The 14,668-nt window shown below is 43.4% G+C and overlaps 1 protein-coding gene across 2 annotated transcripts in view; it reads right to left on the minus strand.

Moving 5' to 3' along the window:
- LOC109909166 (CD166 antigen homolog A) overlaps window positions 1-14,668 on the minus strand; it is a 63,034-nt gene that overhangs the window by 2,013 nt on the left and 46,353 nt on the right. The window contains exons 3-13 of one of the 2 annotated variants that reach the window (XM_020508148.2): window positions 13,446-13,647; window positions 13,207-13,271; window positions 12,676-12,763; window positions 12,243-12,401; window positions 9,703-9,827; window positions 9,312-9,444; window positions 8,648-8,760; window positions 8,219-8,345; window positions 7,817-7,938; window positions 6,197-6,329; window positions 5,556-5,585 (exon numbers count right to left, since the gene is read on the minus strand). In XM_020508148.2, the coding sequence (XP_020363737.1) occupies window positions 5,556-5,585; window positions 6,197-6,329; window positions 7,817-7,938; window positions 8,219-8,345; window positions 8,648-8,760; window positions 9,312-9,444; window positions 9,703-9,827; window positions 12,243-12,401; window positions 12,676-12,763; window positions 13,207-13,271; window positions 13,446-13,647 (1,297 nt within the window). The remainder of the gene's footprint in view (window positions 1-5,555; window positions 5,586-6,196; window positions 6,330-7,816; window positions 7,939-8,218; window positions 8,346-8,647; window positions 8,761-9,311; window positions 9,445-9,702; window positions 9,828-12,242; window positions 12,402-12,675; window positions 12,764-13,206; window positions 13,272-13,445; window positions 13,648-14,668) is intronic. The other variant, XM_020508150.2, reaches the window with a different exon arrangement.

A 14,668-nucleotide genomic window follows, 5' to 3' on the forward strand; every position in this document is an offset into this window, starting at 1 on the left:
TCACCGGTCTTCAACTATTTCATCCAATGTATTTGGTAACAATATACTTTCTGGCATGTAATTGTTTTCCAAAAATAAATAAAATACTTTCTATACCATTTTTTTTAATAGCGTTCCACAATGTTGTGTCCCCCTTTCACCCTACACTGGTATCAGAAGACTGCTGGAACAATGGTGTGACAAGAGTGTCTGATAAATGACCAAAATGTAAATGTAAAATGAACACTTGCAAAATATTTATATTTGGTCATTTAGCAGACACTCTTATCACAATACCTATGTAAGAATGCTGTTCATTGACTACAGCTCAGCATTCAACACTATAGTACCCTCCAAGCTCATCATAAAGCTGGAGGCCCTGGGTCTCAACCCCACCCTGTGCAATTGGGTCCTGGACTTTCTGAACGGCCACCCCAGGTGGTGAAGGTAGGAAACAACATCTCCACTTCGCTGACCCTCAACACTGGGGTCCCACAAGGGTGTGTGCTCAGCCCCCTCCTGTACTCCCTGTTCACCCAACGACTGTGTAGGCCATGCACGCCTCCAACTCAATCATCAAGTTTGCAGACGACACAACAGTAGTGGGCTTGATTACCAACAACGACAAGACAGTCTACAGGTAGGAGGTGAGGGCACTCGGGAGTGTGGTGTCAGGAAAACAACCTCTCATTCAACGTCAACAAAACAAAGGAGATGATCATGGTCTTCAGGAAACAGCAGAGGGAGCACCCTATCTACATGGAAGGGACAGCAGCGGAGAAGGTGTAAAGTTAAGTTCCTTGGTGTACATATCACAGACAAACTGAAATGGTCCACCCACACAGACCGTAGGAGGCTGAAGTAATTTGGCTTGTCACCCAAAACTCTGACAAACTTTTACAGATGCACAATCGAGAGCATCCTGTTGGGCTTGTATCACAGCCTGGTACGGCAACTGCACCACCTTCAACCACAAGGCTCTCCAGAGGGTGGTGCGGTCTGCACAACGCATCACCGGGGGCAAACTACCTGCCTTCCGTGACACCTACAGCACCCAATGTCAAAGGAAGGCCAAAAAGATCAAGGACAACAACCACGCAAGTCACTGCCTGTTCACACCACTACCATCCAGAAGGCGAGGTCTGTACAGGTGCATCAAAGCTGGGCCCGAATTACTGAAAAACAGCTTCTATCTCAAGGTCATCAGACTGCTAAACAGCAATCACTAACTCAAGAGTGGCTACTGCCTACACTGAGACCCAATCACTGGCCAATTTAATAAATAGATCACTAGTCACTTTAAACAATGCCACTTTAATAATGTTTACATATCTTACATTACTCTTATCATATGTACTGTATTTTATACCATCTATTGCACCTTGCCTATGCCACTTGGCCATCTGTCATCCATATATTTATATGTACAGTCGTGGCCAAAAGTTTTGAGAATGACACAAATATTAATGTCCACAATGTTTGCTGATTCAGTGTCTTTAGATATTTTTGTCAGATGTTACAAGCATTTCATAAGGCTTTTATTGACAATTACAGGAAGTTGATGCAAAGAGTCAATATTTTCAGTGTTGACCCTTCTTTTTCAAGACCTCTGCAATCCGCACTGGCATGCTGTCAATTAACTTCTGGGCCACATCCCGACTGATGGCAGCCCATTCTTGCATAATCAATGCTTGGAGTTTGTGGATTTTGTTTGTCCACCCGCCTCTTGAGGATTGACCACAAGTTCTCAATGGGATTAAGGTCTGGGGAGTTTCCTGGCCATGGACCCACAATATCAGTGTTTTGTTCCCCGAGCCACATAGTTATCATTTTTGCCTTATGCCAAGGTGCCCCATCATGCTGGAAAAGGCATTGTTCGTCACCAAACTGTTCCTGGATGGTTGGGAGAAGTTGCTCTTGGAGGATATGTTGGTACCTTTCTTTATTCATGGCTGTGTTCTTATGCAAAATTGTGAGTGAGCCCACTCCCTTGGCTGAGAAGCAACCTCACACATGAATGGTCTCAGGATGCTTTACTGTTGGCATGACACAGGACTGATGGTAGCGCTCACCTTGTCTTGTTCAGACAAGCTTTTTTCCGGATGCCCCAAACTATCGGATAGGGGATTCATCAGAGAAAATGACTTTACCCCAGTCCTCAGCAGTCCAATCCCTGTACCTTTTGCAGAATATCAGTCTGTCCCTGATGTTTTTCCTGGAGAGAAGTGGCTTCTTTGCTGCCCTTCTTGACACCAGGCCATCCTCCAAAAGTCTTTGCCTCACTGTGTGTGCAGATGCACTCACACCTGCCTGCTGTCATTCCTGAGCAAGTCCTGTACTGGTGGTGCCCCGATCACGCAGCTGAATCAACTTTAGGAGATGGTCCTGGCGCTTGCTGGACTTTCTTGGGGGCCCTGAAGCCTTCTTCACAACAATTGAACCGCTCCCCTTGAAGTTCTTGATTATCTGATAAATGGTTGATTTAGGTGCAATCTTACCGGAGGCAAAATCCTTGCCTGTGAAGCCCTTTTTGTGCAAAGCAATGATGATGGCATGTGTTTCCTTGCAGGTAACAAAGGTTGACAGAGGAAGAACAATGATTCCAAGCACCATCCTCCTTTTGAAGCTTCCAGTCTGTTATTCGAACTCAATCAGCATGACAGAGTGATCTCCAGCCTTGTCCTCGTCAACACTCACACTTGTGTTAACGAGAGAATCACTGACATGATGTCAGCTGGTCCTTTTGTGGCAGGGCTGAAATGCAGTGGAAATGTTTTTGGGGGATTCAGTTCATTTGCATGGCAAAGAGGTGACTTTGCAATTAATTGCAATTCATCTGATCACTCTTCATACCATTCTGGAGTATATGCAAATTGCCATCATACAAACTGAGGCAGCAGACTTTGTGAAAATTAATATTTGTGTCATTCTCAAAGGTTTTGGCCACAACTGTAGAAGCACAAGCATTTCACAACACTCGCATTAACATCTGCTAACCATGTGTATGTGGCCAATACAATTTGATTTGATTGTGCCAGCAGACTTCTGATATCCACAGCGATTTACAGTCAATGCATTCAACTAAGGTTGATAAACAACAACAACATCTCAAAGTAATGGCAAGTAAAATGCTCAGGTGGAACAAACTTAACTTGAGTCCCATGGTCACACTGGTGCATTTTGGACTTCTAACCCCTTTTAAACATTGTGTGTTTGAGCTCCAGACTACTGCTGCATTAGATTCTTCTATTTCATTTGCATCTGCTGATACTATCCATTAGTGTGTGTAATTAACAGGGGCTGTGCTAGAGTGGTGTTTGTGAGACAAGGGCGGATCCCAAAAGTGGTTCTTCTCACAAAAACATCTGTAAAGTCAGAACGGTTTGAGCTACAAACTATTATGACCCATCTATACAGACCACAGGAGAATGGTGGCCCCTTCATTGGGGAGGACAGGCTTGTGGTAATGGCTGGAGCGGAATGGGTGGAATGGTATCAAATACATCAAGCACATGGTTTACATGTGCTTGATGCCGTTCCATTAGCTCCGATCCAGTCCTTATTATGAGCTGTCCTCCCACTCAGCAGCCTCCACTGGCTGAGACTCTCACTAACACGTTTTGCTCTATGACGCTCACAAGCCATTGTTTTGTGTTCTACCTGTAGCCATGGTTGTCCTGAAAAGAAAATGGTAAAACACTTCAATGTGAGGATAAATATGAGGGCAGTGCAAGCAGATTAATGAAAGCAGTGAATTTCATGTTTTTCACTGTGGGAGTCCTAGGACCAATGGAGTTAAACGTGCCTTTTTTCAAGTCTGAATGAAATGTCATTAAGAAAATTGAAAGGAGTCATAATGTATGTTTTCAAAAATTTCCTTTCGAAATGTAATCATCTACATTTTTGACAAACACTGTTATCCAGAGTGATGTACAATAGTCAATACATAGATTTTTATATTTGTTCATACCGGGCCCGCATGGGAATTGAACCAATAACCCTTGTAAACACAAGTGCCATGCTCTACCAACTGAGCCACACAGGACCATATAGGTTTTCCAAAGTATCTGTAATCTGATTACAATTATAGTTCGTTTTTTCTGTAATCAGATTACATGTAACTGTTAAAAGTTACTGCCCGGGCCTCCCGGGTGGTGCAGTGGTCTCGGGCATTGTATCGCAGTGCTAGGTGTGCCAACAGAGACTCTAAATTGTGGCTCTGTCGCAGCCGGCCGTGACCGGGAGGTCTGTGGGGTGACGTACAATTGGCCTAGCGTCGTCCGGGTTAGGGAGGGTTTGGCCCGTAGGGATATCCTTGTCTCATCATGCACCCGCGACTCCTGTGGAAGGCCGGGCGCAGTGCGCACTAACCAAGGTAGCCAGGTGCACAGTGTTTCCTCCGACACATTGGTGCGGCTTGCTTCCGGGTTGGAAGCGCGCTGTGTTAAGAAGCAGTTTGGGTTGTGTTTTGGGAGAAAGCATGGCTTTTGACCTTGTAGCGATGAGACAAGATAGTAATTACTAACAATTGGATACCACAAAAAGTTTTTTAAGTTATAAAAAAGTTACTGCCCAAACCAATGTATAAATGTCAATAAATGCCCTCCAGAGTGGTGCAGTGGTCTAAGGCACAGTGCTAGCTGTGCCACTAGAGATCCTGATTCGAGTCCAGGCTCTGTCACAGTCAGCCGCAACCGGGAGACCCATGGGGCAGCACATAATTTTTCCAGCGTCGTCCAGGTTAGGGGAGGGTATGGCCGGCAGGGATGTTCTTGTCCCATTACGCACTAGTGACTCCTGTGGCGGACCAGGTGCAGTGCATGCTGACACGGTCGCCAGGTGTATGGTGTTTTTCTCCGACACATTGGTGCGGCTGATTTCCGGGTTAAGTGGGCATTATGACAAGAAGCAGTGCGGTTTGGTTTCGGAGTACGCACGGCTCTCAAACTTCACCTCCCCTGAGTCTGTATGGGAGTTGCAGCGATGGGACAAGACTACCATTTGGATACCATGAAATTGGGGTGAAAAAGGGGTAAAAAAAAAAAAAAAAATACGAAATGTGAATTAATACATATGGATGAATGAATAAGGTATACACAAACATGCCACAAAATTAGATGGTTTTGTAACAATTTGTAAACTTCTGTATTATGATTTAAATAAATGTATCACTGACTACATACGAACAGTATGCAAACCCAGTTTACCCCTAAGCCATGTGTGAAAATGTGATCTGTTCCTTGTGAACGGGTAATAAATACAATTTTGGCAAATGAAAGGATAGATAACATTGAGAGATTTTGTCAGGATGCTGGTGGCTCCACTCCTTCTGATCCTCAGAATTTGTATGTTTATCTTAACAAATATTTCCAACATCCCCAGCACCACATCTTGTTGTTGAACAGATTTTCAGCAGTGGGAAATTTCTGGATGCTGTTAATCTGATATTGCGCTCTGAAGGGTATAATACACAATAGCAGATTCCACTTTCTCTGGGATCCTATATATTTTATACAGAATCCCTCCTCTCCTCCCTCTTGCTACAGGAAATGATAAAGAAGACCATCACAACTTACCTTGTTTATCCATTCTCACCTCCTCAAATACTGAAATCAGATATAAAGGGATATTAACGTCCAACCCAGAAATCAATTAAGTATACTGTATAATGACATTGGTCAGACAGTGCTTTATTGGCTATGTTAGACTCTAGCTTGAGTGCAACACTGTGAGTTGTGTAGATTTTCCGGTCGCATGCAAACTGAGAACGTGACGCAGAGAGGGGAAAGGATAGAGTCCAGCATCCTGACAAACAGTCCAAAAGTGACAGAGTCTAATTAAAAAGGGACAAATTCCTTTCAAAACACACAGAGATGAGTGAGATATGGCTGTCTATACTGATTTATCTATTCAGATACTGCAGAAACCAAAGGGAGATTATTATTGCCAAGGAGCATGCATAGTATGCCCAGTATGCATACTAGCATGTTTTAGGTTGGCTAGAGACAAGAACTAGGCCCCCATGGCCAAGGTTCCCTCCATAAAACAGTTCCATATTATTTGATTAATCATCATGCATACAGACAGTGGGTGAGTTTGTTAGCGTCGGAAGAGGGTGATAGACCAGACCCACGCAAGAATTAGTGAGTTACGCTTTAGAGAGGAAGGAAAGGGATAGGGCAGGGAATTGTAGGCCATACCACCACACTGTACTTACAGGTCGACACGTTAATAGTCCTGGTGTCCTGGCCAAGCTCATTGGACACAGTGCAGACAACGGTCAGGTTGACTGTAGGCACAATGGTCAGCTTGTGTGTGATCTTTCCATTGACATAGGGACTCTCATCAGCCTGAAAATCAAATAGACGCAGTTAGTTAGTGTACAATGGCTTATCTTGTATCTTGTGTATCTGATAGAGATTTAACGATGGCAGAACATAGCTGCTTCTTCTTCAGTAATAGCACAAAGATCCATATCATATAAATCTATTGCGAGGGATATATGGAATCTCTATTGCGAGGGATATATGGAACATTGCTAGAATAAAATATGTGCATTTTATGTACTATCACTAGGAGGTGGTGTTGTATTTTTGTGAGGCTCAACCTACTCCTGATAAGGAGGCATAGAGGGCATAGAGGGAGGTGACTAGAGAAACCCCCAGACACACAGGCGAACTGTGTGTCTGCTATGAAAAGAGCCTGCACTAAGCTTACATTTGATCTCTTATCCTATTTACTGTTTTAAAGAACTCTTTATCACACAATAAGAGACGAAAGACTAAACTTTGAATGCACTGGTGTGTTTGTCCCCAGATGCGCAGCAATGTGGGCTGTGACTAAATTACTGTGTGTGAGTGACTCAGCCTTAGAATAGTCATTGAAAGAGGTCAGTGCTGCCTTGGATTGGATTAGTCATGCAGACCCAATGTGTGTGTGCGTGGTCATGGACCCACACCCACACAAAAAATACACACACACACACACACACACACACACACACACACACACACACACACACACACACACACACACACACACACACACACACACACACACACACACACACACACACACTGACAGGTGCACATCATCTCACGCTGGCTCATTGTGTAGCTGTGCTATCAGTGCACACACAGGTACGCCAAGAACAAAAAGCCTTTGTCTTCATGACAGGCTAATGCATAATAAACGTGGTGTGCATCTGAGAGAAGGAAACCTATATACAAAAACACTGAGCCCATCCATTTGGAAAGTGTCAGTCAGAAAAGTTTCAAGAAGACAAGTTACTTAGGAAGTCACAAATAGTAACATAGTGAAAAATATTATGGGGGAAGTTTCTGTTTGTCTGAAATAGAGTTGGAGAGTAAAAACCAACAAGCACTGATTCACTACAAAGACATCCAAAGGTTCATTGACTGTAAACCTCCCAGATTTAGAGTTCCCTGACTTCCTGACAGATTACAATAAAAGGAAGCTTAAATGGACTCTTTTTATAAGGTCAGGAGCTGCTTTCATATTGGCAGTAACACATCCGGAAAGATGGTGAGGATTTGTGTGTTCCGTTCCGTTCATGTGGTGACACGCCACACAAAAATGGGTGCATGGCACAAAGTGTTGCTTTGAGAGAATTCCAGATAGACTAATGATTTTGTGAGTCTTTGCTGCAATTCCAAGATAGATAAGGGTGTTGTGCGTTTTACAGTAACTGATGGATAAATACAGTATGTGTGGTCTGTATAATGAATGTCTCAATGGGTGTGAAGTCTAATGGCGCATCCTGTGTGTCAGTGGACTGTCCTGGCGCCTTAGTGAAGATGTTTGTGTTTGTTCATACCGAGGTACCGTTGACGCTCCAGGCCACAGTGGGTTTGGGGGAGCCCTCAGCCTCGCAGGTAAGTACCTTATGCTGGCCGTCCTCGCCACGCCGCTTGGCCACCCGGCGAATGACTGGAACACCTGCAAGAAGACGCACAGCCTCCTCAGCTACACCAGAACAAACAAGAAAATGATCACACCATGCCATGCCACAACACCAGATAAGGTATGGACAACACAAACAAATATGGAGAAAGCCTCTTCCTCAAGTGAGACTGCCATCCACTGGGAAATCGGGATCTTTGAATAAAAATCTCTATCATTAGGAACAAGTACAAAAATCGATTTTTGAGAAACAGTGTTGAATGTGCCCAATAACAACAGCAAAGCCATATCTGAGTAACTGTCACAAAATCTTTACCTTCAACGACAAGCTCAAAAGAGGCTTTCTTGACAAGAGGACCCATGGTGACCACAACCTCATACTTTCCAGAATCAGAGTAGGTCAACTTGTCAAATGTGGGACGACTGTCCAACTTGCCATTGTCCTGAAATGAATGAACAAAACTGACAATTACCAGACAGAGCAACAAGGGTTAAGTGCCTTGCTCAAGGGAGCATCAACATATTTTTCACGCAGTCGGGTCAGGGATTTGAACCATCAACCTGTAGGTTATCAGCCCATAGGTTATAAGCCCAACACTCTTAACCACTAGGCTACCTTCACCTACATTTTTTTTTTTTTAAACACGTGAAGTCATCTTATCGCTTTGAGAAGGTTTTATCACCCATTTCCAACCAAAAACATAAATCTTGGCCTTATAATAACTTTGGTACTGTTTAGTCTTACCTTAGTCCAAGACACCTTAAGTTCTCCAGATGCATGGGTCTGCAGGGTCAGAGCCAAGCCTTCGCCAAAGCTCTTCATAACCTTCCCTGAGGGGCTCAAACTCATATCCAAGTCTGAAAGGGAGAAAGGGAGGAGGACACACTGTAAACAGGCAGTTTAACAGTCTGGAGGAGAAGGGGCAACAGCACTCCTGTTGAAAACCATATCAGCTCCCTACAGAAGCCCCAGCACCTCCTCATTGATCCAGCTTATTTAAAGCATTAAAGGACCTGAGCTCTCCAAGCATTTTCACCTCACAGCGTGAGAGGAGATGCTCGGCTTCTATTCTCTATAACAAACCGTATGTCCTTTCCTGCTGAGGGATGAGGTTGCAAACGGAAATATACTCTGACAATGTTCCCCTTTGAGAAAACTAACCCTAATGAGGTTATACAGCCGGACATAAAATTAATTATGAATTAGATGATGAGTATTGCAATCTATAGCAGGAGGAAGTGGGCTATCATTATGGCTGGTATTTCCCATGAATTCATTGCTGGCCTAGCATCATTAAAGAAATTGCTGGCAGTATCTCAGTTGAAGATAATACCTAACTTAATTGAAGAACGCATAATCAATAACTTAAACCATTGATCAAGATATCTGTAGATAAAGAGTGACTTACAATTGATGGTAATGTTCTTGGAATCTTCCATCTTGGCATTGTCAATGATAGAACACTTGTATTCCCCTGTGCTTTCACGTGTGACATCAGTCACAGTGTAGGAGTCAGAGTTCTCCACCTTCACCAACTTTCCCTTTAGGAACATAAGAATACATTTTGAAACTCTCAGATGGGCTTGAGTCTAGGTTAATGTAGCGTTTTAAAGACATGGTGGATGGTGTAGGATGTGTAGAGTTTGACAAGGTGTAGTGTTCGACTGGGTTAAAGAGGACAATAGGAGTAGAAGGCAAGTAATTAATGGGATCAGAGTAGGAACTAAGGGCATACAGTATGCCAGGTGGGGTTTCTGGTTGTGTGGGAGGGTAATGGAGTCATATCACTGAGAGCTTGCCAGAATGTGGAAGTTGAAGCTGGTGGGAGGTGGGTTCCCGTCGGCCTTGCACTTCAGAGTCACGTTGGATCCTTCCATTAGGGGCCCTTTCGAAATGACATGCAGACTGATCCTCTCTGTGGGGTCTGTTGGGAGAGGACAGAGAGACAGAACAAGAGAGAGAAAACAGGAGCAAGAGAACAGCAGAGAGTGAACAGCAGAGAGGGAAAGAGCGAGAGAGAGAGAGAAAAGGGGTCAGAGAGGAGGAGGACACAGTCAGGCTGAGACCCGGCACACAGTTGTATTTTTTTATTTCACCTTTATTTAACCAGGTAGGCTAGTTGAGAGAACAACTGCGACCTGGCCAAGATAAAGCAAAGCAGTGCGACACAAACAACAACACAGAGTTACACATGGAATAAACAAACATACAGTCAATAATACAACAGAAAATGTCTATATACAGTGTGTGCAAATGAGGTAGGATAAGGGAGGTAAGGCAATAAATAGGCCATAGTGGTGAAATAATTACAATATAGCAATTAAACACTGGAGTGATAGATGTGCAGAAGATGAGTGTGCAAGTAGAGATACTGTGGTGCAAAGGAGCAAAATAAATAAAATAAATAACAGTATGGGGATGAGGTAGTTGGATGGGCTATTTACAGATGAGCTATGTACAGGTGCAGAAATCTGTGAGCTGCTCTGACAGCGGGTGCTTAAAGCTAGTGAGGGAGATATGAGTCTCCAGCTTCAGTGATTTTTGCAATTTGTTCCAGTCATTGGCAGCAGAGAATTGGAAGGAAAGGCGGCCAAATGAGGTGTTGGCTTTGGGGGTGACCAGTGAAATATACCTGCTGGAGCGCGTGCTACGGGTGGGTGCTGTTATGGTGACCAGTGGGCTGAGATAAGGCAGAGCATTACCTAGCAAAGACTTATAGATGACCTGGAGCCAGTGGGTTTGGCGATGAATATGAAGCGAGGGCCAGCCAAAGCCAACGAGAGCATACAGGTCACAGTGGTGGGTAGTATATGGGGCTTTGGTGACAAAACGGATGGCACTGTGATATACTGCATCCAATTTGCTGAGCAGAGTGTTGGAGGCTATTTTGTAAATTACATCGCCGAAGTCAATGATCGGTAGGATGGTCAGTTTTACGAGGGTATGTTTGGCCTATTGAGTGAAGGATGCTTTGTTGCGAAAGGAAGCTGATTATAGATTTAATTTAATTTAGGATTGGACATGCTTAATGTGATTCTGGAAGGAGAGTTTACAGTCTAACCAGACACCTAGGTATTTGTAGTTGTCCACATATTCTAAGTCAGAACCGTCCAGAGTACCGTCCAGATTTCCTTGCATTAGTAGTTGTCCACATATTAGTAGTTGTCCACATATTCTAAGTCAGAACCGTCCAGAGTATGGATGCTGGACGGGCGGGCAGTGATCGGGTGAAGAGCATACATTTAGATTTCCTTGCATTTAAGAGCAGTTGGAGGCCACGGAAGGAGAGTTGTATTGCATTGAAGCTTGCCTGGAGGTTGGTTAAAACAGTGTCCAAAGAAGGGCCAGAAGTATACAGAATGGTGTTGTCTGCGTAGAGGTGAATCAGAGAATCATCAGCAGCAAGTGCGACATCATTGATGTAGACAGAGAAGAGTCGGCCCGAGGATTGAACCCTGTGGCACCCCCATAGAGACTGCCAGAGGTCTGGACAACAGGCCCTCCGATTTGACACACTGAACTATGTCTGAAAAGTAGTTGGTGAAGCAGTAGAGGCAGTCATTTGAGAAACCAAGGCAGTTGAGTCTGCCGATAAGAATGTGGTGATTGACAGTGACCCTGGACAGACAGGGCTTCTGAGACCATCAAAGGGAGCAGACTAGCCAAGCTAGTGAAGTCCTCAGAGCTGTACACTCCATTTCTGAGTGTGTTCTGTGGCGATGGCTGCTTTTGAATGCAGCGGTGGAGCTGTTCGAATGGCAGTCACACCCCAAGGCTCTAGACAAAAAGCTCCTTTCAAACGTCAATGGTACTGCTCCAGACGAGCCAAATTGCCCACATTTCTTTAAAAACAGGATTCAAACAGCATCTGAGCCCTGTCCTATTTAAAGAGCCATCTAGAGCAAATAACATTGACTATGCTATTCCTTGAACGCTATGCTCCAAAACACTCCCACAACAGACTCATGCTCACCTCCTTTTTAAATTAGTGCCATTATGGTGTCATTGTTGTTGTCTGTCTGGGCTGCAAGAAAAAAGCCATAGAGGCACAAACTTTCCAACTATAACTTGAAAATAAAATAGCCATCAATCTGTTTGTCGATACACTAACTGCTGACTGCTGAGGCTGATAGCAGATCAATAGCCTTCCTAGGACAACCAGCGGTTAGGGAAGTTGTGTCGGATAGTTGAGGCAGTTACGGTAGTTGGGGTAGCTTGGGTAGTTTAGGTAGTAAGGGTAGTTGAGGCAGTTTGAGGTTGGTTTGGTCAGTTTAGGTCTTTGGGGCAGTTGGGCTAGTTTGGGTAGTTGGAGTAGTTTGGTGGCTCTCTGGTTACTTACAGGTGACAGTGAAGGAGACTGGAGAGGACAAGGTATTCAAAGCCCCGCAGGTGAACAGAGCTGCTGTGTCTCCCTTCTCAGCTGTGTACTGCAGAATGGAGGAGGTGGTGGTGAGGCCAGTGACTTCGTCCACCTTTACTTTGGAACTGATTATAATGCCTATAAATCACAACAATACTGATTAGAAATGGTATGGTCACAGAGTAGCCTACAGACACAGAGATAAATAATAATATGATCACCAAGTCACTGACATTTTAGATTCTGTAGAAACAGACACATTTCTGAGTATTGAAGAAAATATGTAGCTCTAGAGGTGATATTTCACTGCTCGGTTCTTGTGGAATCTCACACAGAACAAGTGAAATGTGTGAATGTGCAATCTTCATTATTTACCACTTGTAAATAATCCATCAGAATTTCAATAACATACCTTTCCCATCAGCCACCAGAGGTTTCTTGTTCTTGAACCATGTGATGCTGGCAGCTGGGTTGGCATCAGAGGTGCTACATTGCCCTAGCTGTGCAGATGATAAAACAAAGTGAAGAAAAAACTGCAAAATCCTCTTTTAGAACAATCCACAAGGGCACACAAAAGGTTGGAGAATCCTTATGTTATGAAAGTAGCCCAGTAAAATTCCAATACTTTTGTTGCTAAATTGATCAAATATCCATGCAAACTAGCTCTCATCTGTGTTGGCTTTACTGCATTTGTGAACTCCCCTCATGTAGCATGAAATGCCCAAAGCATTTTAAACCCCCTCTTAGATCCCATGGTTGTTTTAATTGGAGGAGGGATATTCTGCTGTTTACTAATTCATCAAGATCACTTTAAATCTCTCATCATTCCAGCAGCACCATCCTTCCTTAGTTTGCCTCAAGATACTTCATCTGCAATGAAGGATTTCCCTTGATTTCCTGCTTAACATAATGTAGGCATAAGCAAAGCACATGATGAACCTACCTGAGTTGGTTTGCCAATCTCCAGCTCCGTGGCTAGGGCTGTGATCTCCACTCCGGTTGGAGCCTCTGTAGAACACAGTTCATAACATTAACTAGCTTTAGGCATCTCAGAGAGCACTCACTATTACCAGGGCTAACCATAATAATATCACACAGCACAGCACAGCATTGAATTGTACCTCAAAGACCCATTCCATAGCATGCATTAGTATGGCTGCACTATTGCCCTTATGTACCCACTGTGGATAAGGAGTTTGACTGGGTATTCTGAGATGTCAGCCCCAGCCACCACCATGCAAGTAAAAGTCTTCTCGTCCTTCAGTGTTGCTGCAGCAATCAGCAGGCTGGAGTTTTCGGCCATGCTGACACGGTCCTTGTACTTGTCAGTGGCTATGACAGAGGCGTCCTGGTCTTTAAGCTGGGTCAGCAGGTCTCCATCGTCCTGTAAATATAAAACAGTTTGGGTTATAAAAACTTAGCTAATGGAGCTGCACTACTTTAAGACTGTCTTGGTATAAAAACCATTGAACAAAACATGCACCCACTAATGGTGCAGGAGCTAAATAGACTTAGTTTGTGACTTATTAATAGCTATTTTAGAATATCAACCATATTTTTACACTGTTGCTGCTGTGGAAGCTTGAAGGTGTAAAGAGGACATGTATACATATAGTATACAAAATATGAAATCTCCTTGTGGTCTTCACAGTGGAAATACACTTAAAGGTGTATACGTGTGTCCAGACAGGGTGGGGTTCAGATATGTGTTTGTCTCAGTCTCTATCAGTCTCTCCAACATCAGCCCAGTGGACTTTAGGCAGGAACACCTGCTCTTTCCATGACATAGGCTGACTAGGTGAATTCAGGTGAAAGCTATGATCCCTTATTGATGTCACTTGTTAAATCCACTTCAACAAGTGTCGTTAAAAGGGGGGAAATAGGTTAAAGAAGGATTTTTAAGCCTTGATACAAGTGAGACATTGATTGTGTGTGTGCCATTCAGAGGGTGATTTTGATTTGGTTTGATTAGGATCTTTTAGTCTTCATTTGGACTAATCTTCCAAGAGTCCTTAAACATTAAAATACAGTTTATAATACAAACACATTTTCACATATAACACACTGTTACAAACAGACATAAAACACTGACATATTGACCAGATAAATACTCTAACTTTGTTCCTTCATCTACCATAGCCCTGCACAACCTTCCAATGTATTTTATTTAAATGGTTCTAAAGTATTGTTTGAATTTATATATTGAAAGGTTTCTGGTTTGCTCAGATAAATTATTTAATTTCTTTATTGCTCTGAATCTAAATGTTATTTAGCCCTTTTCTCTTTTCTGTCTGGATAACACATAGACGGTGGACAATCTATTCTTAGTGTTGACTGAATGTCTGTCTCTTACAAACTGAATACTTTTGTGAATGGAGTTTGGCTGTTTTAAATGGTGTACATTG

Source organism: Oncorhynchus kisutch, linkage group LG18 (assembly GCF_002021735.2).
Source record: "Oncorhynchus kisutch isolate 150728-3 linkage group LG18, Okis_V2, whole genome shotgun sequence".
In the NCBI taxonomy this organism is placed as follows: domain Eukaryota; kingdom Metazoa; phylum Chordata; class Actinopteri; order Salmoniformes; family Salmonidae; genus Oncorhynchus; species Oncorhynchus kisutch.